We start from the raw sequence: 23,882 nt of genomic DNA on the forward strand, positions 1-23,882 counted from the left end.
TCCTCAGCCATATCCAGGATCTTGGTCAGGGGCCCGACAGCATCCAGAAGCTTGTCCTGGCAAGTGCGCCAGGACCTGTCGATACCCTTCCGCGGGTCCTTGACAAATTTCTGTAGGAAGGTCGCCATCTTCGGATCGATGTCCGGGGTCATGGCCACTTTGCCATCCAATGACGGCCGGGGACACTCCGCGCGCAGGCGGCTCCTAGCATCCTTGTCCACCGGCTTGCGCAGCCTATTAGCGACGTACTGGGCCACCTTTTCGCCTGGGACCCACTCCGAGGAACGGGGATGGACGATATCGTCCGGGTCCAGCATGTCCGACGGACCTGCGGAGGACGATGGTTGAGAAGGGAGCCACGACCTGGAAGAACAGGCCTCCTCCTCCGAATCCGGGGATTCGTCGTCGTCACTCTGCGGGTCCGGAGACATCGCAGGTGGAGAAAGCGGCGGAGCCTCCGCAGGAAGAGGGGCAGGAGCTTGCGCGTCCTCCAGGGCCTTGAAGGCACTCTTCACCCTGGCAAAAGCCGCCGAATCAACCCCCTCAGTGCAAGGCTTCTTGGGAGGAGGCGGGGTAGGGGACGAATCAGACCCGGAGGCCGGGACAGGCGCCGGAAGCAAGGCGGCAAACTTGGCATAGGCCTCGTCCAGGCGCGCCGAAAGACGTTGCTCCAGGGGGACCATAGCCTGGTCGACCGCGCGGTAGATGGAATCGTCGACTGCCTGGTAAAAGTCCTCGTCCAACGGGACATAGCCCCGAGGGTCCTCCTCCGGATAATTGTCCGCGTTCCCCTGCATAGCGAGGTAAATTAGACTCTAGCAACGGGAGCGGCAGGCAAGACAATGACCCTCCTCAGGGCGCTCTATAGTCTGGGGAGTCCCAGCGATATGGGTGGCCAGAGGCGCACAATGAACGGGCAGAGCCCTGGGAACGCTGCAGCCCGCAGAATCTCGGGGCGCCTCCCGGCAAAGCGGTCCCACAGCACACTTACGACCCCGTAGGGTGTTCGCCAAAAGTACAACCCAAAGGGCGTTCAGAAGCAAGGGAAAAACCTAATTGCGACCCCGCAGGGTGTCGGAGCCGGGAGGCCAGGCATGGGTCCGCTGGTGACAGGAGCGCGCCAGAACACTCGAGAAGCTTCTGGGAGCGCCCCTTCAGCAAACGAGACACTGGCCGCGCCACCGCACCGCACACTACTGGGCACAGATCGCGTAAGGAGCGCACTAGGCGTCCCGCGACCACTCAAGGGAATCTGTGGAGAAAAAACAGAAACCCGACACCCGGCCCAAAGGCCAAAAGCACCACACAGAAACCCAAAACCCAGGAGAGAAGGAAAAAACCAACTTAACTTGCTGCGAGCAGCGAAGAAAGAGGAGGAGACAAGTACAGTAGAGCATGATGGGAGACACCTGTACACGGACACTGTAATAGGACTCATGTTTGACTTTATTTTTTCCCCCAAATGTTCATGGGAAAAGTAGTTGTGTTATATTTTCTTGCTGCTGTAGAGAATAAAGCGATGAAAGAATGGCATAATCCGAAGCCTCCGGTCCTGACATAGAATTTGCTTACCTCCTTTATTAAAGGTTCCCAAAACAGACCCCCCTTGAGCAACCTCTCCTGCTTAGAAGGACACTAAATTCCCAAACTTTGGGTAATTCTTAATCAGACAGGACCTGCGCATCTTGGTAGAGATGATGCATTTGGCGTTCAAGAGGAAGATGATTGCTTGCTGGGCCCAGCCTGAAAGGATTTCCAGGGATAGGAGTGCGCTGGACGCCTTTGCGTCTTTGGCAATGTCAAGAATCTTTGTGAGGAGGTCTTTCCCAGCCAGGAGTTTATCTTGACAAGACCGCCAAGAATTATCATTTCCCTTTTTGAGGTTCTCGACTTATTTGGCCTAGAAAGTGGCCATCCTAGGGTCTATTTCAAGTGTCAATGCAACTTTACTGCCCAACGACAGACGGGGTCATATTGCCCGCTGGTGGCTGCATCTTTCTTTAGCCAGTGATTTGCACAGTTTGCCCGCCACATAGGTGGCTACCTTTTCTGCTGGGGTCCATACTGGAAAATGAGGCTGTACAGATCCCCTGGGTCAAACATATTGTATTCCTTGGCCTTTACATTCGCAATATGAGAGGCGTCCTCACTGGTTGAAGCCACTTGCTGGCACCATGGCCTCTCTGCTTAGGCATCCCATCAGACCCCAGGGGGAATTTATCCCTGTCGCGAAGGGGGGTGGGTGGGGACAGCTCCTGCATGTGCGATCCCATCAAAGCTCAGGATGGAAAAGGAGGAGGGGAAGGGGGCAGTGGCAATGCTTGACTCATAAAAGCCTTCCAAATCTACCCTGAGGGCGTTTACGTGTTTGCGTAGATTCTTGGGAGTTTGTGCGTCCGGCTGCCATTGAGGTATGGGGCTCAGCGCTGGGGGTTTGAGACCTCTCTCAGCCATTTAACCTCTTGGCTGCTAGGCGTTTTCCCGCTGTGTGCTGGAAAATGCCATTTTAGTGGCACTATGACGAGCTCAGCTCGTCATCAGCACACGACACCCGTGGGTGATGACGAGCTGAGCTCGTCATCAGCATCGAAAGGGTTAAAGGAGTTTCTGCTCCATTTGTGCCATTGCATCCTATACTGCTTTATGGATGAAAGCATCCATCGTATCACAGAACAACTCTTCCATATATGAGTCTTCAGACTCGACTAACTCACTTTAGAGGGCAATATAGGGCTGCTAGGAGCCCCATGAAGTATATTATAGCTACTTATTGTTGTAGCATTGGCCCACTGCCAAACAGGGTTAAGGCCTCCCCAGGACATCAGATGACCTTATTTAAATGATCAGGGCTGAGGCTTCGTTATCGCCTGGGTCGGTGTCCCACACAGTCCATGAGGCGCACACTGTTGTGGGAGAAGAGTCGTTTATACAGACCCCCTAGGAGAGGGGCATTATACAATCAGCGCTCTGGCCAAAGAGACGAGTGAGCGCGCTTGTCAAGATACACGCTATGTAGGAGGCGTGCACCCTCTGGTGCCTGGAAGACCGATGTGCTCCTGCCCAGACGCCTCTCCTGAGGCGCAATGTATATTAAGCATCAGCAGACACATTGTGCAATTAAATGGCAAAATTGAATAACCCAAACTCCCAATCCTGCTCAGAAAAAACGAAATAAATGGCATGAAATCAAAGTAAGGAAAGGAGGCTTCAACACTTACCTTACGGCTGCTGGATCAGCATAGAAAGCAGAGGCAGGAGAGTCTACAGAGGACGGAGGAGAGATCCTGATGGCTGGACTGAACTTCTTTTCCCGAAGTTTTATGAGATATTTAATTATTGTTGTTTAAAATGGTTGCTGTAGAGAAGAAAGTGTAGCATAATTCTCACCTCTGGTCCTCACATAGAATTCCAGTCTTCTAACCAACTGACTGTCCTATATTTTAGATGCTTAATGGGGATAAAACCATGTTTTTTTGCTTAATTTTTTGAAGCATCTAATGATTGTAAAATAAGTATACAAAATGTATATAGCAGGATGCTCATTTAACAAAAGTTCATTCATTCAAATTACATAGATCTCGCTTTTATTAAGGGGAGAGTAATGTGTGCATATGACTATATTGTATTGCAGTGTTTATGAAAATTAATCATTTGGTAAAATGCATGTTAAAAATAGGATACTGCTGTATAATCTACTTTTAAACATGTTGGAGAGAAATAACATGCTAACCACGGAATAGTGATCACACACATGAATTGGTTTGGGCTGGGTGTGTTGACTAGAAAGGGAAAGGAGTAGATGTTTATAAATCAGGAGCCCATGGTTAATTATTTGATGGTGTTTATAGTTCTTTTTTGCCACCATTGGCCACACTAGAAAGCTTTGCGTTCGTAGTGAGAAAGATATTGGGGGCAAATTGTAAAATTAAAGTTAATAAGCACAGGAGAATGGGTTTCCTGGGTCTGTTCGAGGCACTGATAGAGTAGAGGTGCAGGGACTATTGGGTGAGACTAAAAACTGAACGCGCAGGCAAAAACTATTCAAGAGGTTTTTGGTGAACCTACAGAGCTGGAAGGGCTCCTCAGAATTTCATCAGAGCCTAGAGATTGCAGGAGAACAAAGTAAGGCATTAGTAAATATGAAGGTAGTAAAGAGGAAAGGTTGGAGTAATTGATTGGGAGTACAGGAGCGAATGGAACATGTTATGGGTTCTAACCACTGATTAGTTTGGGATAAGGGAAACCTTGAGTTGTTGAGATCAAGGGTAGAGAGTTATAGGGTCTGGATTAACCACTACAACAGATAGGATTGGTAAATGGTGTAGTCTGCATTGCTTGTTTTGTAGAATCTTGTTCCTGAAACCTTGCTATTGTTTATTAACATATTGCTACACATGTTTAACACTCTATCGTTTCTGACTGGTCAATGTCTGGTATCTTGTTACTAACACCCTATGGGTAATATTCAGTATTCAAATGGACATAACCTGTCTGAGAGCCAGTTTTGATTTTACTCTTATGTTTTGTTTTAGACTTTCCACACACCAAATCTGGGAGATGAAGAGTTTGAAATCCCCCCAATTTCGCTTGACTCTGATCCCACATTGGCAGTCTCGGATGTTGTGGGACACTTTGACGACCTTGGGGATCCCAATTCCCCTCAGGATGGCAGTTTTTCTGCCCAGTACGGCGTGCAGACACTGGAAATGCCAGTCGGCCTGGAGCAGGGTGGCAGTCTCCTTGGCAGTACTCTCTCAATGGTGAGTCTTGTGCTTCTGTCTTGGGTGTGGATTCTTCACTTAAGCCATTCAGCTCAAAGTATCTGAAAGAGGTCTGAAAGAAAATATGGAGAACTTGTCATGTAATGTTCTTAGCCCTTCTATAAAATTGCAGATATTTAGCTTTCTGATGCTCCCCTTAAGCAATCTAAATACACAACTCGCTCCATGTTGTGGAAAGTCCTAAGATGGTGTTCAAGATCAGGTGAAGTGATGCAGTTTGTGTGAATGTTGTCCAATTTACTATGTTCTTTTTTTAATAATTGGAATCTGAGGACTTCTGTGCCATTTAAACACTGATGGTGAATTGCACCGTAGCAAGAAGTACATGAATATCTTCCTTTATGCTAGACGGGGTTGTATGCTTCTGTTACCTGCAGGGACGTTCTCAGGTTTGATTTTGGATTTCATTTGGTTGGCGACCGCACGTGTGATTCATTAAGTGACACAAGTATGGGTCCTAATCCATGTCCTCTGCTTTCTGGCCATGTGGTTTGATTGAGCCCTTTTACTCAGCTGAATGGGTTTTAGTCATCTGTGTGGTGCTTTTCATTAAACCAAGATGTCTGAAGTACGTGAATCTACCCACTGAATGATTTTGCTGCAGGCAGCACAAATGACCTGCATGGTCCATGTAGATCTCTACTGCATATTCTGCAACTCTCTGGGGTTGAAACATGCAGGCTAGTAATAAATATGTTCAGCAGTAGGTGCATGAACACACAACTTTTTTTTACTGAGATTAGTGTGTTCAAGAGTTTCAAGTGACAACTAAAAGTATTTCTCCTCAACAGTCCCTCTATTCCACTGGACAATAACCACCCGTTTTCCTATTAATCCCCTACGCATAGACGGCTCTGCTGCAAATCCTTAGATGAACATAACCTCAAGTTCTCTTCCAATCTCCCTAACCCTCCCAGAAATGAACTTGTTTTCCTTCTTCTCTCTTCCTCTTAATTATTGAACTGTGAAACTTCCAGAATCTAGGTGTGTACTTGACTGTTTATGCTCCTATACATTTACGTTGTTGTAAAGCCCTCTGATACCCCTGTGGTTGTGGAAGCGCTATATAAAACTCCTAAAAAAAGAAAAGTGTAAAAAAAATACGCGTGTGAGTGATGGTATAAAGATTTGTGCAGCCAAAACATTCTCTCACAAAGCCAGCTAAAATAGTATGGAAGCCTTCGACAAACATTCAGTTTGAAAAATGTGTATGTGCAGATACAAGCACTGTGTTGCGAAAACTAAGACTGTCTTAGTTCTACAAGATTTGACTTTCCCTCCCACGGATGGGTGAACTTGGTTCAGTGCACCAGCCTTTGACCGTGAAAGCAGCATACTTGTTGATGCTGCTATAAGTCCATTCTGTATTGCTAACAGTTCCTTAAAAGGGGCCAGGGACACAGCGTAATTAAAATCACACACAAGTTCTGCACTACGAAAATAGACTTAAGATATCTCATCCTGTTGCTTAGCATATGAGTAATAACCACACATTAAAACAACACAAATGCATGTTTCTAACAGTAATAATACTATGAACATTTCTGAAATGGTTGGAATGTCATTGGGCAACCTAACTCTCTAAAGACCACTTCTATGTGCTACACTCAAAGTATGAAGTAGGTAATTTGCATTTAGAGTGAGTTGGCTTTCAGCGTACTCTTTTCACATCGAGAAAGCTGTGGTTATCAGGTTTTGGCTGGGAGAGAGTGTTCCCTTTAAAGGAAAATTCCAATCAGCTGGGCTTTTCTCTTGGAAGCGACTTGGTATCAGCACATAGCCTAGGAATGGATGATGCAGCAGTCTCTGGCAGGACCTGGGAGGGGGCACCCTCCATTGTTCTTAGTGCACCACATGTTCATGGAGCACCCAGTACTGAATCATTCGTAGACGTCTCGATTCTGGGTCAGCGTTTAATATGTCGCAGAGCAGCTACCTCACTGCCTTCTACTTCTTTATCCTCTGAGCCAAGCTTTTGTCGCCTTCTGTGAGCGCCCGTACCCCCATACCCTGGGGTCCCTCTGCCGCCAGGCTGGGGGGAGGGACAGGGGTACGGGCAAGTCAGGCTGCCTTCCCTACAACACAAAAAACAAGCATTGACAAAGCCAATAGGTCTCACTTTTGTGAGAGGTATTGGCTTTGTCAATGTTTTTTAGCCATATTGTACAGCAGTGTGGCTGCTGTTCAACATAATTAAAAGTTAGTGGCATAGCGTAGAAGACAGTGGCACAGAGCAGAGTGGCAGAAGGCGGTAGAGTAGCATGGAGTAGAATAGAGTTCATGGCACGGAGTGGAGTGGAGTGGCGTAGACTGGAATTGAGCAGAGTGCAGTGGTGCAGAGTAGAGTGACTTAGCATGGAGCAAATTGGCATGAAGTGGCGCGGAGTGGTATAGAGTACAATGAAGGAGCAGAGTGGTTCACACTGGAGTGAGTAAAGTGGTGTTTCAGTAGCGAAGCACAGAGTAGGGCAGAGTGGAGCAGTGCAGAATAGAGTGGCGTTCATAAGACTGATGAAGAGTAGAGTGGAGAGTCATAGCAAGCAGTAGCACAGAGTAAAGTGGCATATAGAAGAGTGGAGTGGCATAGAGTGGCGTAGTGGGGAGTGGACTAAAGTAGAGTGACGTAGAATAGAGTGACAGAGTGGCGTGTAGAGGAGAGTGGTGTGTCATAGAGTAGTATAGCATACAGTGGAGTGTAAGAGTAATACAAATGAGGGTTTAAGTAACTAAAGCATCGATAGAGATAGGGTGAAAGCAACATAAAAAAGAAGCCAAACGTCCGTGTTAAAAGTAGAAAAGCTCAATGCATGTCCAAGAATAACACCATAATGCTTATAAAAAAAAGAAATTGTGTGATGACTAAAAACACATATACTTGGTCCATGCAGTAGAGGATCTCACACAAGAAAGGTAGGGAAGCCTACAGGTGCCAAGCAATAGAAAGTTTGCAATTGAAAGTGACATTGAAAACCACCAATGGTATTCTGTAGGCTTGTTGCAAGCCCACTGAATAGTAAAAAATACAGTACACTCCTAATATTAGCACTGCTAGGAATACAAGCATTAAAAATGCAATAGGTCTCGCCTTTCATTAAGTTAAAGCTATTTGCTTTGCTTTACAATACCATTAGCAAAGCAAGTTCTTTAACTTAAAGGCGAGACCTATTGCATTTTCCAAGCTTTTTCCCTATACCTGTTGGTGTTCACTGTTTTACATCTGGTTTCCTCAGGATGAAGATAAAATGATGGATGCGCGCCCCAGCCCCTCCCGTAATCTCTATTTCTGTGATTTGAGCTCCAGAAGAGGAGTCAGCCCCCTCGCCCCCCCTCCTTTGCTCCCCGCCCCCTTTCTCCGGGCTGCATGTGCCTGCTCTGTGCAGGCGGACCCTGATATTCAGGGTCCGCCTGCACAGAGCAGGCACATGCAGCTGTGTCCGCACGGGCGTGCAGCCTGCCCACCAGGATTCATTATTTCACCAGGAGCAATTTTCTTCCCCAAAAGCCCTCGGCTTTGAAAGAATGAACATCATTGCTTACCTCGTTGGGGATTCAGCAACGTTAAAATCCCACTAGGACCGTCCCATTTGCCGCGAATAGTATAGTCGAATTCGTCAAATACAACAGAATCCTTCAGGGGAAGCAGAGAGCCGCCTCAGACTGGGAAATGCCGTTCTGCACTGAAGTATGGCTGTGCTTCTGCGCCAGGTGGTACTGGCTAGTGTTACATATCTATAGGAACACCCACGAGGCAACGCTCTATGTGCATAGTGCTCCACGTAGACATTAGTGTCAAATCTGCCATTAAGGCAGCTGCAACATCTGAGCGTGCACAGGAGAAACAAAGCAACAGGCTGGTACAAAAAATAGAACACTAGGGAAACACCCAGGAGTGGTGCACGCGCATGCGCTAAAAGGAATTTGCAGCGCGACTCCCATCTGTTTACAATTAAGATCATTGGAAACAGATGGTGCTGCTGCTCGCTCCCGCGAACCCTAGACCAAGGCAGAGAGAAGGCGGGCCTGCCTTTGACCAATTGCGTTCTGTCTTTCTTAGAAAGGTGCACACGAAAAGGCCAAAAGGTGTGATTAAACACAAGCTTGTGTGTGTGCTTTTTTTAATGTTGAAAAGCCCTTACTTAAAGTCTTGCAGAGCAGCGCATGTGCTCTGGCTCAGGCAAGACCTAAATAGAGGACAAAACATGATTCCACACCCAACCACTAGATGGCGGGCCAGATGCACAGCATGTGAATCCAGAAAACTCTTTGGGCTGCAAAACTACAACTGCTCGTAAGTAACCATTTTGTTATCAGGCTTCGGTTGCGAATGTTCCCTCGAATGGAAAACTTGCATCAGCTGGGCTCCTCTCCTCTTGTAATTGGCTTGGTATTCGCTCTTAGCTTAGGAATGGGTGCAGCAGCAGTACCGCAGTCTCTAGCAGGACCTCGTGCGATAATCTGGGGCGAAGACTTCCCTAAATCAATGGCCGCTTCATGGGTTTTTTAAAAATAGTTTTGACCTCTACCCTATTTTGCGGAATTTCCACTTAATACCAGACATAACTGGCATGAACTAATATTATAATTCAAGACAAACCAGTACAAAAAAGTGTCAATTCAATCTGCATTCACTGTCTGACCTTGAATTACAGATCACAGGTAACTTACGTCACTTTAGGTACTAGTCAAGGTCGTTGTCTGGGTGGTTTGACACTTTTGCTGGTTCTTCGAAAGATGAGGTCTAACGGTATATAGGTAAAAGCAAGGTAGACAAGCTAATTTAACAATCTGACAGAAAATGTAGTCTGTTCTTCGGGTCTTTATGACAACTGAGGGCGATAAGGAATCCAACATTCAGTTTTAAGTACACATGCAACAACTAAGACTGCTGTGTTTTTTAAAATTTGTGTATGGTTAGATTGCTTGTTTTAAAAAATAGGTGTATAGGTGTATAGATGTATGCAAAATAAGATTGTGTAGACACATGGGAATGGGAAGGGGAACTTTCAATCTGATCTTCTGCCTTTGATCACTAGAAATTAATAATACATTCCTCTAATCAATAGCCTCCAAATTGTGCATACAAAGTGTTTTTCTTCAACAGTCTCTGGAGCCGTGTCACTTTGATCACAGTGCCCAGCAGTGACTGATGCTTTCTCAGTACTGTCTGCCTCCAAGTCTTTACATTCACAAGCAGCGTTAAAAAATCCTTACAGTCTCTCTTGCAGAGTTTGGTAGAGGACTGTCTAAAATCTGTCAGTGCTAACTAGTGGGCTTACACACATGAGCTTACCTTGTGATTCCGTGTCAGTAAGTGGCTGTTGGGCACTGCCCTTGGTGCATCATTCAATTTACAACTGGTTTTCCAGGCCCCCAATGCCCCAATACTGGTACACTGTAATGGATAATCTGGTTATCTCATTTAGGCCCTTGACTCTCTAGAGCAGCCCGCAAAAAACACAGTTGATGGATAGAATGCAGAACAATGCTTACATTCACCCCAGTACAAAGATCTGGGCCTAAATCCATCGTTTTTTTGCACTCCACACCACCCTAGGTCAGACAATGGCTATATGCAAATCAGCCTTGACCCTGTGCCTCATGGGAACAGTCCAGCCCGAACTACCAAGCCATGTCTTTCCTAGACCAGAATCAAGCATCCAAGGACCCCCTTTTGTACCGCTTTTGTCCGCCTTAAGTGTGGCAGTGTATGCTCAGACGTGAATCCCTTGCTCACTTTGCCACTGGATTCAAGCAAGCCGGGCTGAAGACGGCTGGAATGCCAGAAACCGGTCCTCGGAAGACATGGCTTGGCAGTTCGGGCTGGACTGTTCCCATGAGGCACAGGGTCAGACTGATTTGCATATAGCCATGTCTCGGGTGGCAGAGTGGGCTAAAGAACGGTGATGGATTAAACCCAGATCTTTTGACTGGGTGTGAGTGTTTGATTGATTCAGATGCTCCGTCCATCACCACCCCCTTTTGTATCTCTAGAGCAGCCCTCCTGACATTTACGTGTGGCCTCCTGGTCAGCTGCAACACTGGGCTGCTATTTACTCGACTCTGCACTAACATGAAAATATGGTAAATAAACAGGCATGCCTTAATTTAAAGGTTAATCGCAGTTAAAGAAAGGAAGTAACTAGGGTGTCCTGCGCCGCTAAACTTTATGAACACCGTCACTTATAAAGACAACTTGCTGAAAACATGTAAAAATATGATGGCATCTTCAAAATTCAAAAAGTGTATTTAAATATGGACAACCGTTTCACCTCAGTAAATCAGATTGCATCAGTGCATTGGGAAGTGTTTTTTTAAAAAGTGATAGTTTTCAACCATGAATTTAGAAACATTCATGCTCCCCCACTCACGCTGACAACAATGCCAAAAGTGAGCTAAGACACAAGCCACTTATGTCCTTCCTTGGGGCGGGTGGGAAGGACGTCTACGAATGATCTCAGATTGATCCCATGTTTTCTGGTTCCACATTGTTCAGTCTGAACCGGCTTTTTGTGTGGGTGAGCCTGGCCCAAATCCAGGTCGGCAAACTTAAGAGTAGCTCACAGAGCTCTCTGCATTAAGGTCCTGTAAACAGCAGTACCTCTACCTTGGCTCCAGTGATTCCTGTTGATGCACATTCATAACGCACCACAGTCGCTTTTTGTAACACCTAAACCTTTTCCTTACCCTCCCATCTACCTCTCACCCCTCTGCTACCTCACACAAACATCCTCTCCCACTAACAAACACCAGCTTGACGGAGCTAAGGTGAGGTTGATTTGGGTAGGGTGGGGAGTGTGGAGATGTTTGTGTTCAAAGGCAAATCATTGAGGAAGACTGCCAGGGATTGACCTTTAAAAAGGACCCCCTGTTGCCACATTTTGTTCACCAGAAGCAAGGGTGCCAAATTGCCTTCTGCTCACGGCACTCTCTGAGCAAAGGCAGGCTCTGCGTGCAATTCAGTTCAGCCACTGGATGTACATGCTTCGCCCCTACACCCATCTTATCTCTCATCCTCACTACAACAATCCCCCACACCCCTGACTGCCACCCTGCTGGCATCAGTGTGGCTCTTGGTCACACCACCCACCAAACCCTTTGACCCCTGAGAAAATGTTTTTGGGTACCCATGCTCTAAGGGTTAGTGACATGGTTTATCCAAAGCTTAGGGTAGGAGGTAGTATGGGTTCAAAACTTAGATATAGCATAACAAAGTAACCAATCTGTGATTGAACAGTAAGAATGAATGACTTCTATCAACAATAGGGTTGTATTTACAGGTAGTAAAGGGCAGGCAATTAACATTTTGCAGTATTAATTTTATCTTGATTTTCATGCTGTGCCTTATTCTGACATCTAGTGGTTGGATCTGTAATTCTCCATTTAGTTTCTCTGTGTTTTTTTTGGTCTTGTGGCGTCGACTGTGCACATGCGCAGTCTTGCTCGTGAGATTTTATGATTTTAAGTGAGATTCACTAGCGGGCCTTAAGCCCCGCCCCTCTTTCCCATTGGCCGGCGTCACCGGTCATGCTAAACTGTGGCCAGCCATTGGGCAAGAGCGTCTTCTGACGTACACTTTTCTCTTTTTTTTCCGTCCCAATTGGACGGACTGACTTGACTTCCTACTGGCGTTAAAGGTTTGTTATCTTCGTTATGGGTTCAAACAGATGGCCCCATAAGGAAGATAATAAACCTTTTACCGCAGCTGGAAGTCAGGCCGAGTCTGTCCAAGTGGGACGGCAGAGAAAGAGAAACGTCTACGCGAGCAAAAGCATGGCAACATCTTTCCGAATCGGGAGGGAGGCTACAAAATGTGGCCCTCGAGTTAAATCATCCTGAAATCCGGCGGCACATCTTCTCTGCCGACTCAAGTTAACTTTGTGTGGAAGAGGAGAACCGGTAATGTGAAAGCCTGGCTCTGTACCCAGATGACATCATGAGAATAAAACACACGAGTATCTGAGTTACCGTTGAGCCTCTGACCAACTTTAACCTATGTATCGTTTCTTCACCAGTGATGAGAGCAGTGCAGCTGTCTCCAGGAATGCATTGGGCGGTACCATGCGCCCTGGAGTTAACATCCACTCCACCCAACATACCCCCAAGACACCGTCCTATGTCCGCAGAGCATACACAGTTATTGCAGCAGGAGGTAGTCAGCTTGCTGCAAAAAGGAGCCATAGAGCTCGTGCCTGTGGAACAAAAAGGGACAGGGGTGTACTCTCTGTACTTCTTGATCCCAAAAAAGGACGGGTCCCCCAGGCCCATACTGGACCTCAGGCACCTAAACCAGTACATCCTATCAGAACATTTTCACATGCTCACATTACAGCAGGTTCTACCGTTACTCAGTCAGGGAGATTTCCTCGCAACACTAGATCTAAAGGATGCATATTTCCATATACCGGTACACCCGTCACACAGAAAATATCTCAGATTTACCATTCAGGATCAGCATTATCAGTTCAAGGTCCTCCCTTTCGAAGTAACAACGGCACCCAGGGTGTTTACCAAGTGCCTAGCGACAGTGGCTGCACACCTACGGAGACAGAACGTTCGCGTCTACCCTTATCTGGACGTCTGGCTTATCCAAGCAAAGTCCGCCCAGCAATGTGCCACCCACATGTCCCACACCATTCACCTTCTTCACAATCTGGGGTTTTCACTGAATTATCCAAAGTCCCACCTTCAGCCCGCCCACGTACGGCAGTACTTGGGCGCGACAATAGACACTCTGGCGGCCAAAGCACAGCCACATTCAGTGAGGAGCAACAGCATGCAATTGCTGATAAGGAAATTCAGGCCACAACACTCGCTTCCAGCACCAGTGTTCATGCAGTTAATAGGCAATATGGCCTCCTGCATCTTCATAGTCCTGCATGCGAGACTACACATGCGTCCGCTTCAGGAGTGCTTAGCACGTCAGTGGAATCTGGCTCACGGACAATTGGAAGACCTAGTGTTGGTGACCGGTCGTGCATACAACTCTCTGCATTGGTGGAACCCACAAAACCTTTGCATGGGCCGACTTTCACGAGCTTGTGCCACAGATTATACTGACGACGGACGTATCTCTCCAGGGATGGGGAGCTCATGTACTCCACTACAGAGTGCAGGGACTATGGACAGCACAGCAGAAAAAGATGCACATCAACCTTCTGGAACTGATGGCTATCTTCATGGCAATGAAGGCATTCAAAGTACATTTGTGCAACAAGGTAGTGTTGATCCGGACGGACAACATGACGGCCATGTACTACATACAGAAGCAGGGAGGTACACACTCTCCACAGTTGTCTCATCTGGCTCAGCATGTGGAAGTGGGCCTTTCAGAGAAACATCTTCCTCATGGCAGAACACCTCCCAGGCAAGGACAATCAGATGGCGGACCTGCTCAGCAGGCACAGCCACCAAATGCACGAGTGGGAGATACATTCATCAGTACTCCAACCGTTCTTCCAGCAGTGGGGTCATCCAGAGATGGACCTATTCGCCACAAGGGAAAACGCGAAATGCCAAAGCTTTGCCGCCAGGTTCCCATACCCACAGTCGCAGGGAAATGCGATATGGATGAACTGGTCAGGCATATTTGCGTATGCTTTTCCCCCAGCACCGCTAATACCGCCAGTGGCACGCAAACTGAGACAACACTCGATTACTCTCATCCTGGTTGCTCCAACGTGGGCACGCCAACCATGGTACCCCACGTTTCTGGAACTCTCCGTGGTACCGCATCAAAGGCTGCACCTCACACCCAGGCTTTTGACGCAGAGCCATGGCGACCTTCAGCATCCAGATCCGCAACAGCTCAACCTGGCGATCTGGCTCCTGAGGTCTTAGAATTTGGCTACCTCAACCTGCCTCCTGACTGTATGGATATCATAAGGGAGGCAAGAAGGCCTACAACTAGAGCATGCTATGCGACGAAATGGAAGCGATTTGTCATTTATTGTGCCAACAACGACATTATTCCGCTAGATGCATCTACTCAAAACATCATCTGTTATCTATTACACCTATACAAATGCAATCTGGACTATGCTTCCATACATATACATTTATCCGCAATAGCAGCTTATCTCCAAAACAGGCAGCATCTCTTTTCAGAGTGCCTGCCATCAAAGCTTATCTGGAGGGACTCAAACGAGTTATTCCTCCCAGACACCCACCGGCACCTGTATGGAACCTGAATGTGGTCCTTACCACATTCAGGTTCCATACAGGAACCTGAGCCTCTACACTTATGCGAGATACAATTCTTAACGTGGAAAGTGGCTTTCCTAATAGCAATCACATCGCTACGACGAGTTAGTGAACTTCAGGCACTAACTATCCAAGAGCCATTCATACAGATTCACTCCAACAGGGTGGTACTACGCACTAAACCTACGTTTCTGCCTAAGGTGGTTTCACAGTTCCATATGAATCAAACTATAGAACTGCCAGTGTTCTTCCAGAATCTGGATTCAGTGGCAGAGAGAATGCTCCACACACTAGACGTCAAGAGAGCTCCAATGTACTACATAGATAGGACAAAAAATTTCAGGAAGACAAAACAACTGTTTGTTGCCTTTTCACCACAACACAAAGGCAACCCCATTTCAAAAGCAGGTATAACCAGGTGGATCGTTAAGTGCATACAGATTTGCCATCAAAAGGCTAAGCGCACATTAACGGTTCCCCCAAGAGCCCACTCAACACGTAAGTTGGGGGCATCCATGGCTTTCCTTGGAAGCATTCCTCTAGAGGAAATCTGTAGAGCAGCCACATGGTCTACCATACACACATTTACAAAACACTACTGCGTAGATGTGCACTCCAAACAGCAGGCAGCTGTAGGGCAGGCTGTTCTAAAAACACTTTTTCAGGCTGCTGCAGCTGGCACAGGCAGCCGCCGCTAATAGAGGGACTGCTATATATTCTATGCACAGATATGAATTCAGCAGCCCACTTGCCTCGAACGGAATATGCTACTTACCAGTATGCATCTGTTCTTGGCATGTAGGGCTGCTGACATTCATATCGCCCGCCCTCCTCCCCGGCGCCTGTAGCGGCTGCAGCACTCCGAATTACTCTTAGCATGGTCATCACTTACTGTACTACACTCCATCTCTGCCACAATGGCGAAAAACAATCTGAGGATGGAGAGGATGCCCATGCGCACTGTGGTCCAGGGGAGGAGCCACCAATCTTGTGATACTTCGAAGACTCTTCCAGGACAACAATGTGCAATCATCCAGACCCAACACTAGGCGACGATCTATGCACAGATATGAATGTCAGCAGCCCTACATGCCAAGAACAGATGCATAATGGTAAGTAGCATATTTGTTACCTCTACGTAAGCATTGATATTGACTGGTTCGAGGCATGTGGGCTGCTGAATTCATATCTGTGCATAGATCGCTGCCTAGTGTTGGTTCCGGATGATTGCACATTGTTGTCCTGGAAAAGTCTTCGAAGTATCACGAGATAGGTGGCTCCTCCCCTGGACTACAGCGCGCATGGGCATCCTCGGATTGTTTTTTTCCGCCATTGGGTTCGGATGTACTTTCTTAACTCAAGTTCAGAATCAATATACAAAACTCTTTCACAAGGCCAAAAGGCCTTCGGGGAGACAGTATTGTCTTTTCGTTCGGTGCAGCGTACTTGTTCCAGTTCTTCGAGCTGGGCGTCGAATGCCGCTTGCCTTTTTCGACACCAAAGGCCCCATCAATGATCGACGATGGAACGGAGCCCGTTCAAACGATGACCCGTTTGCAACTCTAAATACCCTCACATCGATGTGCACCTGGTGTGCAATAAATGCCTATCTCCGGACCACGACGAGGCCAGCTGCATGGCCTGTTCTCGGTTCAGGTCAAAGAAAACTCTTCGGCTTCGACGCGCAGCGAGACAGTCGGCGCAGAAAACATCGCCCGCCCCGGAGAACACCTTCGAGGCAGAAGCCGACGAGGGCGTCTTTGAGGAGGATCCTTAACAGCCGGATCCTTCGTCGGAGCAGAACTCTAACTATGACGAAGAAGAAGACTACGTACATGATGAAGACGTCGTAGAGGTAGGAGACGACGCACAGGCCATTGGAGCCGTCGACGACGACTCGAGCGATGAGCAAGGCCCAACCGCAGTTGCGGGGGCCGATAATGACAATGTACTTTCAAAGGCTCAGGTCGAGGCATCACCGGAAGGCCTTAGCCAAGATCTTCAGCTACATCCTATAGCCCCGCGTCAAGGCCCGGCTAAGAATATATCTAAGGAGCCATCGGTCGATCAACCAAAGTCAACAGTGAAATCGAAACCGAAACAGACAGACACAAATTCGAAACCGAAACTGCTAAAGACAGTCCTCGGATCAACGACTTCGGATTCATCGGATCCAATCAAATTGAAGAGTGTCATCGACCCTTCGGGGTCACAAGGGGGTGTGGGCCCGAAGATCGGGGTGTCGAAGCCTTTAACTAAGGTCAAGCACGTCAACGTCGTAGGATGGCGACAACGTCGTAGGATGGCGACACTAACAAAGGACTCAAGGCTCACAAGACCCTCGATCCGAAGCTTCCAGCCTCCAAACCACTGGTGGTCAAGGCCTTTGAGTCGAAGACCAACATCGGCCTGAAAGAGCATGTCAAGCCGAAGGAAAGGAGCGTACCCGCTGCGCACCAACAGCTCGAGTCGACGCAAGGCCAAAAACAAACTGGTGATAAGACTAAATCGGTCGGGTCGAAGAAGGCGCCAACCTCGAAAAAGGTCAGTCCGTCTCCAATGCTCACGCCACCGATAAGTTCGGACTGCCCCCGACCGCACGACCTTAGGCGTTCGAGCCACAACATAGCCTTGAACCAGCCAAACCAGCCAAAAAGTAGTATCTAGGAATCAGCCCATAGAAGAGGACATTGTGTTCCAAGCGCCCTCCTATGATAACCAGTCGAAACTGTTAATCGACTCGGATTCTGGCAGACTCACTATTTATAAACGAAAGATCATTCCAGAAAATCCTATGGAGTCCTACAAGATCCCACTCAAAAAGAAAAGGGACTCTGCCACCTCACCTGTTCTTTTTGAGACTGTGGAGTGTTATGGACACGAATATACCTATTCACCCACACGTACTAATGAGGATGTGGGGGAAGGCGACAATGAGGATGAATTTAATTATCCTATTGACACAGATCAAGAGGAGCCCCAACCCTGGACTGACCCTGTTGACCCGGGTGAGCCACACACCACGCCTGACACTCAGTCCTATACGGTCAAAACCTCGCCAACTGAAGATACAGCTGCGTTTAACACGCTAATTGAAAACGCAGCAAATAACCATGATGTGGAAATGCACGCTGACCCAGTAGAGGAAGACTTTTTGTTTGACACTTTCTCAACTTCAGAAAGATAAGTAAAGACATTGCCTATGCTGAAGGGGGTCCTTAAACACGCTGGTGACATTTTTAAGGAAACCACAAGGGCAAGGGTTGTTTGTGAACCCAAGAATTGAAAGGAAATACCGGCCTGCACCTGTGGACCCTACGTATATCAAAGGCCAGCTACCGTTGGACTCCTTAGTAGTGGCTAATGCTTGTAAGAGAGCGAACTCTCAAACAAGTGGTGATGCTCCTCCTCCGGACAAAAAAAGCAAGATCTTGGAAGCATCTGGAAAACGAGTAGCGGCTCAAGCGGCAAATATTTGGAGAATCTCAAATACACAGGCCCTGTTAGCCAGATATGATAGGGCTCATTACGACACGTTAGAGCAGCTGCTACAACACTTGCCTGATGCTTATAAGGAGGGAGCAGAAATGCTGATACAGGAGGGGAAACTGATATCAAATGCACCCATTAAATGTGCGCTAGATGCAACAGACACAGCAGCTAGGGCCATCAACACAAGGGTGATGCTCAGACGGCATGCCTGGCTACGCATCTCTGGTTTGAAGCCAGAGATTCAAACTACATTACTCAATCAGCCTGTTAACCTTGACTTTTTGTTTGGTCCAGATGTGGACACAATCCTAGAAAAGATTAAAAAAGACACTGATACAGCCAAATCCATGGGCGCTCTGCAGTCACAACAGTTCAGGGGAGGTTCCTTTCGTCGCTCCGGTAACAGGGGAGCATCACAGCAAGCCCAATACAACAAAGGAGGCACACAGACCACCTATAACAAGAACAATAGGGGTGGATCCCGGGGCAACAGCACCAAAGGCAGAGGACGAGGAAATAATATCGCCAGATCCTCCGCAAACAGTGATGTCTTGTCACTGCCCCCGGACCATATAACACCGATCGGGGGAAGACTTCAGCAGTTCCAGCAGCCAGTCTGGGAAGGCATTACCACAGACAGGTGGGTGAGACAGCTTATCCAATACGGCTATTATCTAGAAGTGACCTCCACTCCACCAAACATACCCCCAAGGCACCGTCCTATGTCGGCAGAGCACATGCACTTATTGCAGCAAGTGGTCATCTCTATGCTGCAAAAAGGGGCCATAGAACTCGTGCCTTTAGAACAGCAGGGTACAGGGCTGTACTTGCTGTACTTCTTAATCCCAAAAAAGTACGGGTCTCTCAGGCCCGTACTAGACCTCAGACCCCTGAACCAATACATCTTTTCAGAACATTTTCACATGCTCACTTTGCAGCAAATCCTACCATTGCTCAGTCAGGGAGATTTTCTAGCAACACTAGACCTGAAGGACGCATATTTCCACATTCCGATTCACCCGGGACACAGGAAATATCTCAGGTTCACCATAGACAACCAGCATTACCAGTTCAAGGTCCTGCCTTTCGGGGTCACAACAGCCCCCAGAGTGTTTACCAAGTGCTTGGCGGCAGTGGCTGCGCACCTTCGGGGACAACACATTCATGTCTATCCTTATCTGGACGACTGGCTTATCCAAGCAAAGTCAACCCAGCAATGTGCCAGCCACATCTCCCGCACAATTCACCTCCTACACAGTCTAGGATTTTCACTAACTTACCCAAAGTCTCATCTTCAACCCGCACATGTACAACAGTACCTAGGAGCGACAATAGACACTCTGGCAGCAAATGCAAGAATCAACAGCATGCAATTGCTGATTCAGAGATTCATACCCCAACACTCACTCCCAGCGCAAGTGTTTATGCAGCTGATAGGTATGATGGCATCCTGCAGCTTCATAGTCCCTCACACGAGGCTACACATGCGTCTGCTTCAGGAGTGCTTAGCACGACAGTGGAACCAGGCTCAAGGACAGCTAAAAGACCTAGTGTTGGTGACCGGTCGTGCATACAACTCACTGCATTGGTAGAACACACAAAACCTTTGCAGGGGACAACCGTTCCAAGAGCCTGTACCACAGATAGTGCTTACGACGGACGCATCTCTCCAGGGCTGGGGAGCGCATGTCCTCCATTACACAGTGCAACAAGGTCGTGTTGATCCGGACGGACAACATGACTTCCATGTACTACATCCAAAAGCAGGGAGGGACACACTCTCCGCAGCTGTCACACCTATCTCTAAGCATGTGGAAGTGGGCCATTCAAAGAAACATGTTCCTCATGGCGGAACACCTCCCAGGCCAGGACAACCAGATGGCGGACCTGCTCAGCAGGCACAGCCATCAAATGCACGAGTGGGAGATACATCCCTCCGTGCTACAACTGTATTTCCAGCAGTGGGGTCATCCAGAGATAGACCTGTTTGCCACAAAGGAAAACGCAAAATGCCAAACCTTCGCCGCCAGGTTCCCACACCCGCAGTCTCAGGGCAATGCGATATGGATGAACTGGTCAGGCAGATATGCGTACACTTTTCCTCCAGCACCGCTCATACCGCTAGTGGGCGCAAACTGCGGCAGCACTTAATGGCACTCATCCTGGTTGCTCCAACATGGGCAAGGCAGGCATGGTACATCACGTACCTAGAACTTTCCGTGGTGCCTCACCAACAACTGCGACTCATACCCAGTCTCCTCACTCAGTGCCATGGAGACATTCAGCACCCAGATCCACAACAGTTGAGCCTTGCAATATGGCTCCTGAGGTCATAGAGTTTGGCTATCTGAACCTGCCCCCTGACTGTATGAATATTATCAAGGAGGCAAGAAGGCCTACAACCAGGGCATGGTTTGCGGCAAAATGGAATGGATTTGTCATCTATTGTTTCAATAATTACATAAATCCGCTAGATGCATCTACTCAAAACATTATATGTTATTTGTTACATCTACACAGATGCAATCTGGCATACAGTTCCATCCGGATACTTTTAGCTGCGATAGCGGCTTATCTTCAAAACAGGCAGCACCTTTCCTTTTTCAGAGTGCCAGCCATTAAAGCTTTTATGGAGGGACTCAAACGAGTGATTCCTCCCAGACATCCACCTTCACCTGTCTGGAATCTGAACGTAGTTCTTACCAGACTGATGGGACCACCTTTTGAACCTCTTCACTCTTGTGAGATACAATTTCTGACATGGGAAGTGGCCTTTCTAGTAGCAATCACATCGCTAAGAAGAGTTAGTGAGCTTCAAGCCCTAACTATTCAAGAGCCTTTCATACAGATTCATGCTAATAGGGTAGTGCTACGTACCAACCCTAAATGTATGCCTAAGGTGGTATCACAGTTCCACATTAACCAAACAATAGAACTGCCAGTATTCTTCCCAAATCCAGATTCAGTGGCAGACCGAGCACTGCACACATTAGATGTTAAAAGAGCTCTCCTGTATTACATGGACAGGACAAAGGATTTCAGGAAGACTAAGCAACTGTTTGTTGCCTTTTCTCTACAGCACAAAGGCAACCCCATTTCCAAATCAGGTATAGCTAGATGGATTGTTACGTGCATACAGATGTGTTATCAAAAAGCTAAATGCACATTAACAGTTCCCCCAAGAGCGCATTCCACACGCAAGTTAGGGGCATCCATGGCTTTTCTAGGTAACATTCCTCTAGAGGATATATGTAGAGCAGCCACATGGTCCACCATACATACATTTACCAAACACTACTGCGTGGATGTACACTCCAAACAGCAAGCTGCTGTAGGACAGGCTGTTCTCAGGACTCTTTTTCAGACTGCTGCAGCTGGCACGGGCAACCACCGCTAAGGAGGAAACTGCTATTTATTCTATGCACAGATATGAATTCAGCAGCCCACATGCCTCTAACGGAATATGCTCCTTACCAGTATGCATCTGTTCTTGGCATGTAGGGCTGCTGACATTCATATCGCCCACCCTCCTCCCCGGTGCCTGTAGCAGCTGTAGCATTCAGAATTACTATCTAGCATGGACATCGCTTACTGTATCGCACTCCATCTCTGCCACAATGGCGAAAAACAATCTGAGGATGGAGAGGATGCCCATGCGCACTGTAGTCCAGGGGAGGAGCCACCTATCTCGTGATACTTCGAAGACTCTTCCAGGACAACAATGTGCAATCATCCGGACCCAACACTAGGCGGCGATCTATGCACCGATATGAATGTCAGCAGCCCTACATGCCAAGAACAGATGCATACTAGTAAGTAGCATATTCCTTGTACAGCAACACAGAGTTCTTGCCTTATTTAAAAAAAAAAAACATTGTAATATGTACTTTCCCTTATTTCTGTGTACTGGCTGTTCACAGTAACTGATATGCCATGCTAGAACTTCATCTTGTACTATGGATATTTTTAGTGTCTCTTTCTTCTGCAAAGAAAGTGAAGAAGGTACACGCTTTTTGCACTGATGAACACTGGGCGGACTTCTATCATAACGCAGCTATAAAAACTCGTCCTGCTTTTTTACTGAAAGTTATTTTGGATTTTCACATCCGATAAATAATTTTATTTCTGACCTTTTCAAATCATTTTAGTCTGGCTATTACACTGTCGACATTGCGTTCTCTACAATATTGTTTTGAAATACAATATTGCGTGGAAAAATACAAGAGTGGGGAGGAAGATGGTGACCGACTGACATCGCCGTGTGCAGGCTGCGCTGAGCCTCCCCCGAATCGAACTTTGTATGGAGACCGGAGAAACTGAGATATCAAACGCACAATCTCCCAGTAGCAAAAGGATTATTGAACAAATTCAATTTAAAAACGAAAACCTTGTGGCAAGAATGCAGCAGAGAATTCCAAGTGAGCAGTACCCGCCGATGCTCCTGATCGCTGTCATCCTTCACTGCCGCGAGGACGCCGCATCCTCCGCATTCACCGCTCGGGGCTCCTGGATGGGGCCTGACCTGCGCGGCTCACTCTCGGCGTGTCTTCACTTCAGAGAACTTCTGCACGAGCCAGTTGTTCACCGTGTGGCGCGTAGGAGATCAGCTCGCATTCAGTGCGGTACCAGACCCTGGAACAGAGACGGCGGTGGTAAAGTGAAAAGCCAGATCAGGACCATAATACTGCACTGCACTCAACAGGCCACCCAAGTCAGGATGACCGGCAAAGGGGTGAGAGGGTGCCGCTCGTAGTTGCAGGAGGCATAGCAGGACATTGCAGGAGTTGTCCCCCATTACTGGAAGGAGGCTGTGGGGTCAGGAAAGGCCGAGCTACCATCACCGGCGCAGCAGCGGGACTGCGAGTCCCAGGAGCAGAAGCGGCTGCTCACACGCCGCACCTGGAGACTCTTCCCGGCTGGCCACGCCCTCACAAGGCCAGCGGCTATAGAACTACGCCCCTAGACGCGCATCGCGGGACGCGCGCGGGCGGTCGCCGTGCTATGCCTGGGCAAAGGGCGGGCCGTTTGAGGCCGTTAGATGACGGAAGAGACCGGACCGGGCCACCCCTCTGACGCCTCGCCTTTGCCCCCTTTTATTACTGTTTGGTTGCTGTCCTGAAGGCGGTTGTTTCATAATGGCCAGTAGAGAATCTTGAAGCAAGGCTGCTCATGTGGTTTCAGGTACTATGGACACATTTCTTTCTAAGGCAAATTCTCTGGTCAATGAGGGTCTTGATGTATTAGAAAAACAAATTGAGGAGGGTGCAGATAACTTGTCCTTGGCTTCTCCGGGCTCATCAATTAACGCCAGCACACCTCTATTGCTTGATGCTACCCATCTGTCACTAATGGATAGCATCGACCAGACCATAGTCAGTCCTACAACAACTAAGGACACTAAGTTCGCAC

General features: G+C 47.8%; 1 protein-coding gene across 2 annotated transcripts in view; it reads left to right on the forward strand.

Annotated features, from left to right (window-relative positions):
- TOX4 (TOX high mobility group box family member 4) overlaps positions 1-23,882 on the forward strand; it is a 352,937-nt gene that overhangs the window by 133,386 nt on the left and 195,669 nt on the right. For both annotated transcript variants that reach the window (XM_086923633.1, XM_086923632.1), the window contains exon 3: positions 4,533-4,760. In XM_086923633.1, the coding sequence (XP_086779759.1) occupies positions 4,533-4,760 (228 nt within the window). The remainder of the gene's footprint in view (positions 1-4,532; positions 4,761-23,882) is intronic.

The sequence above is a fragment of the Lissotriton vulgaris genome, chromosome 5, assembly GCF_964263255.1.
Source record: "Lissotriton vulgaris chromosome 5, aLisVul1.2, whole genome shotgun sequence".
Taxonomy (NCBI): domain Eukaryota; kingdom Metazoa; phylum Chordata; class Amphibia; order Caudata; family Salamandridae; genus Lissotriton; species Lissotriton vulgaris.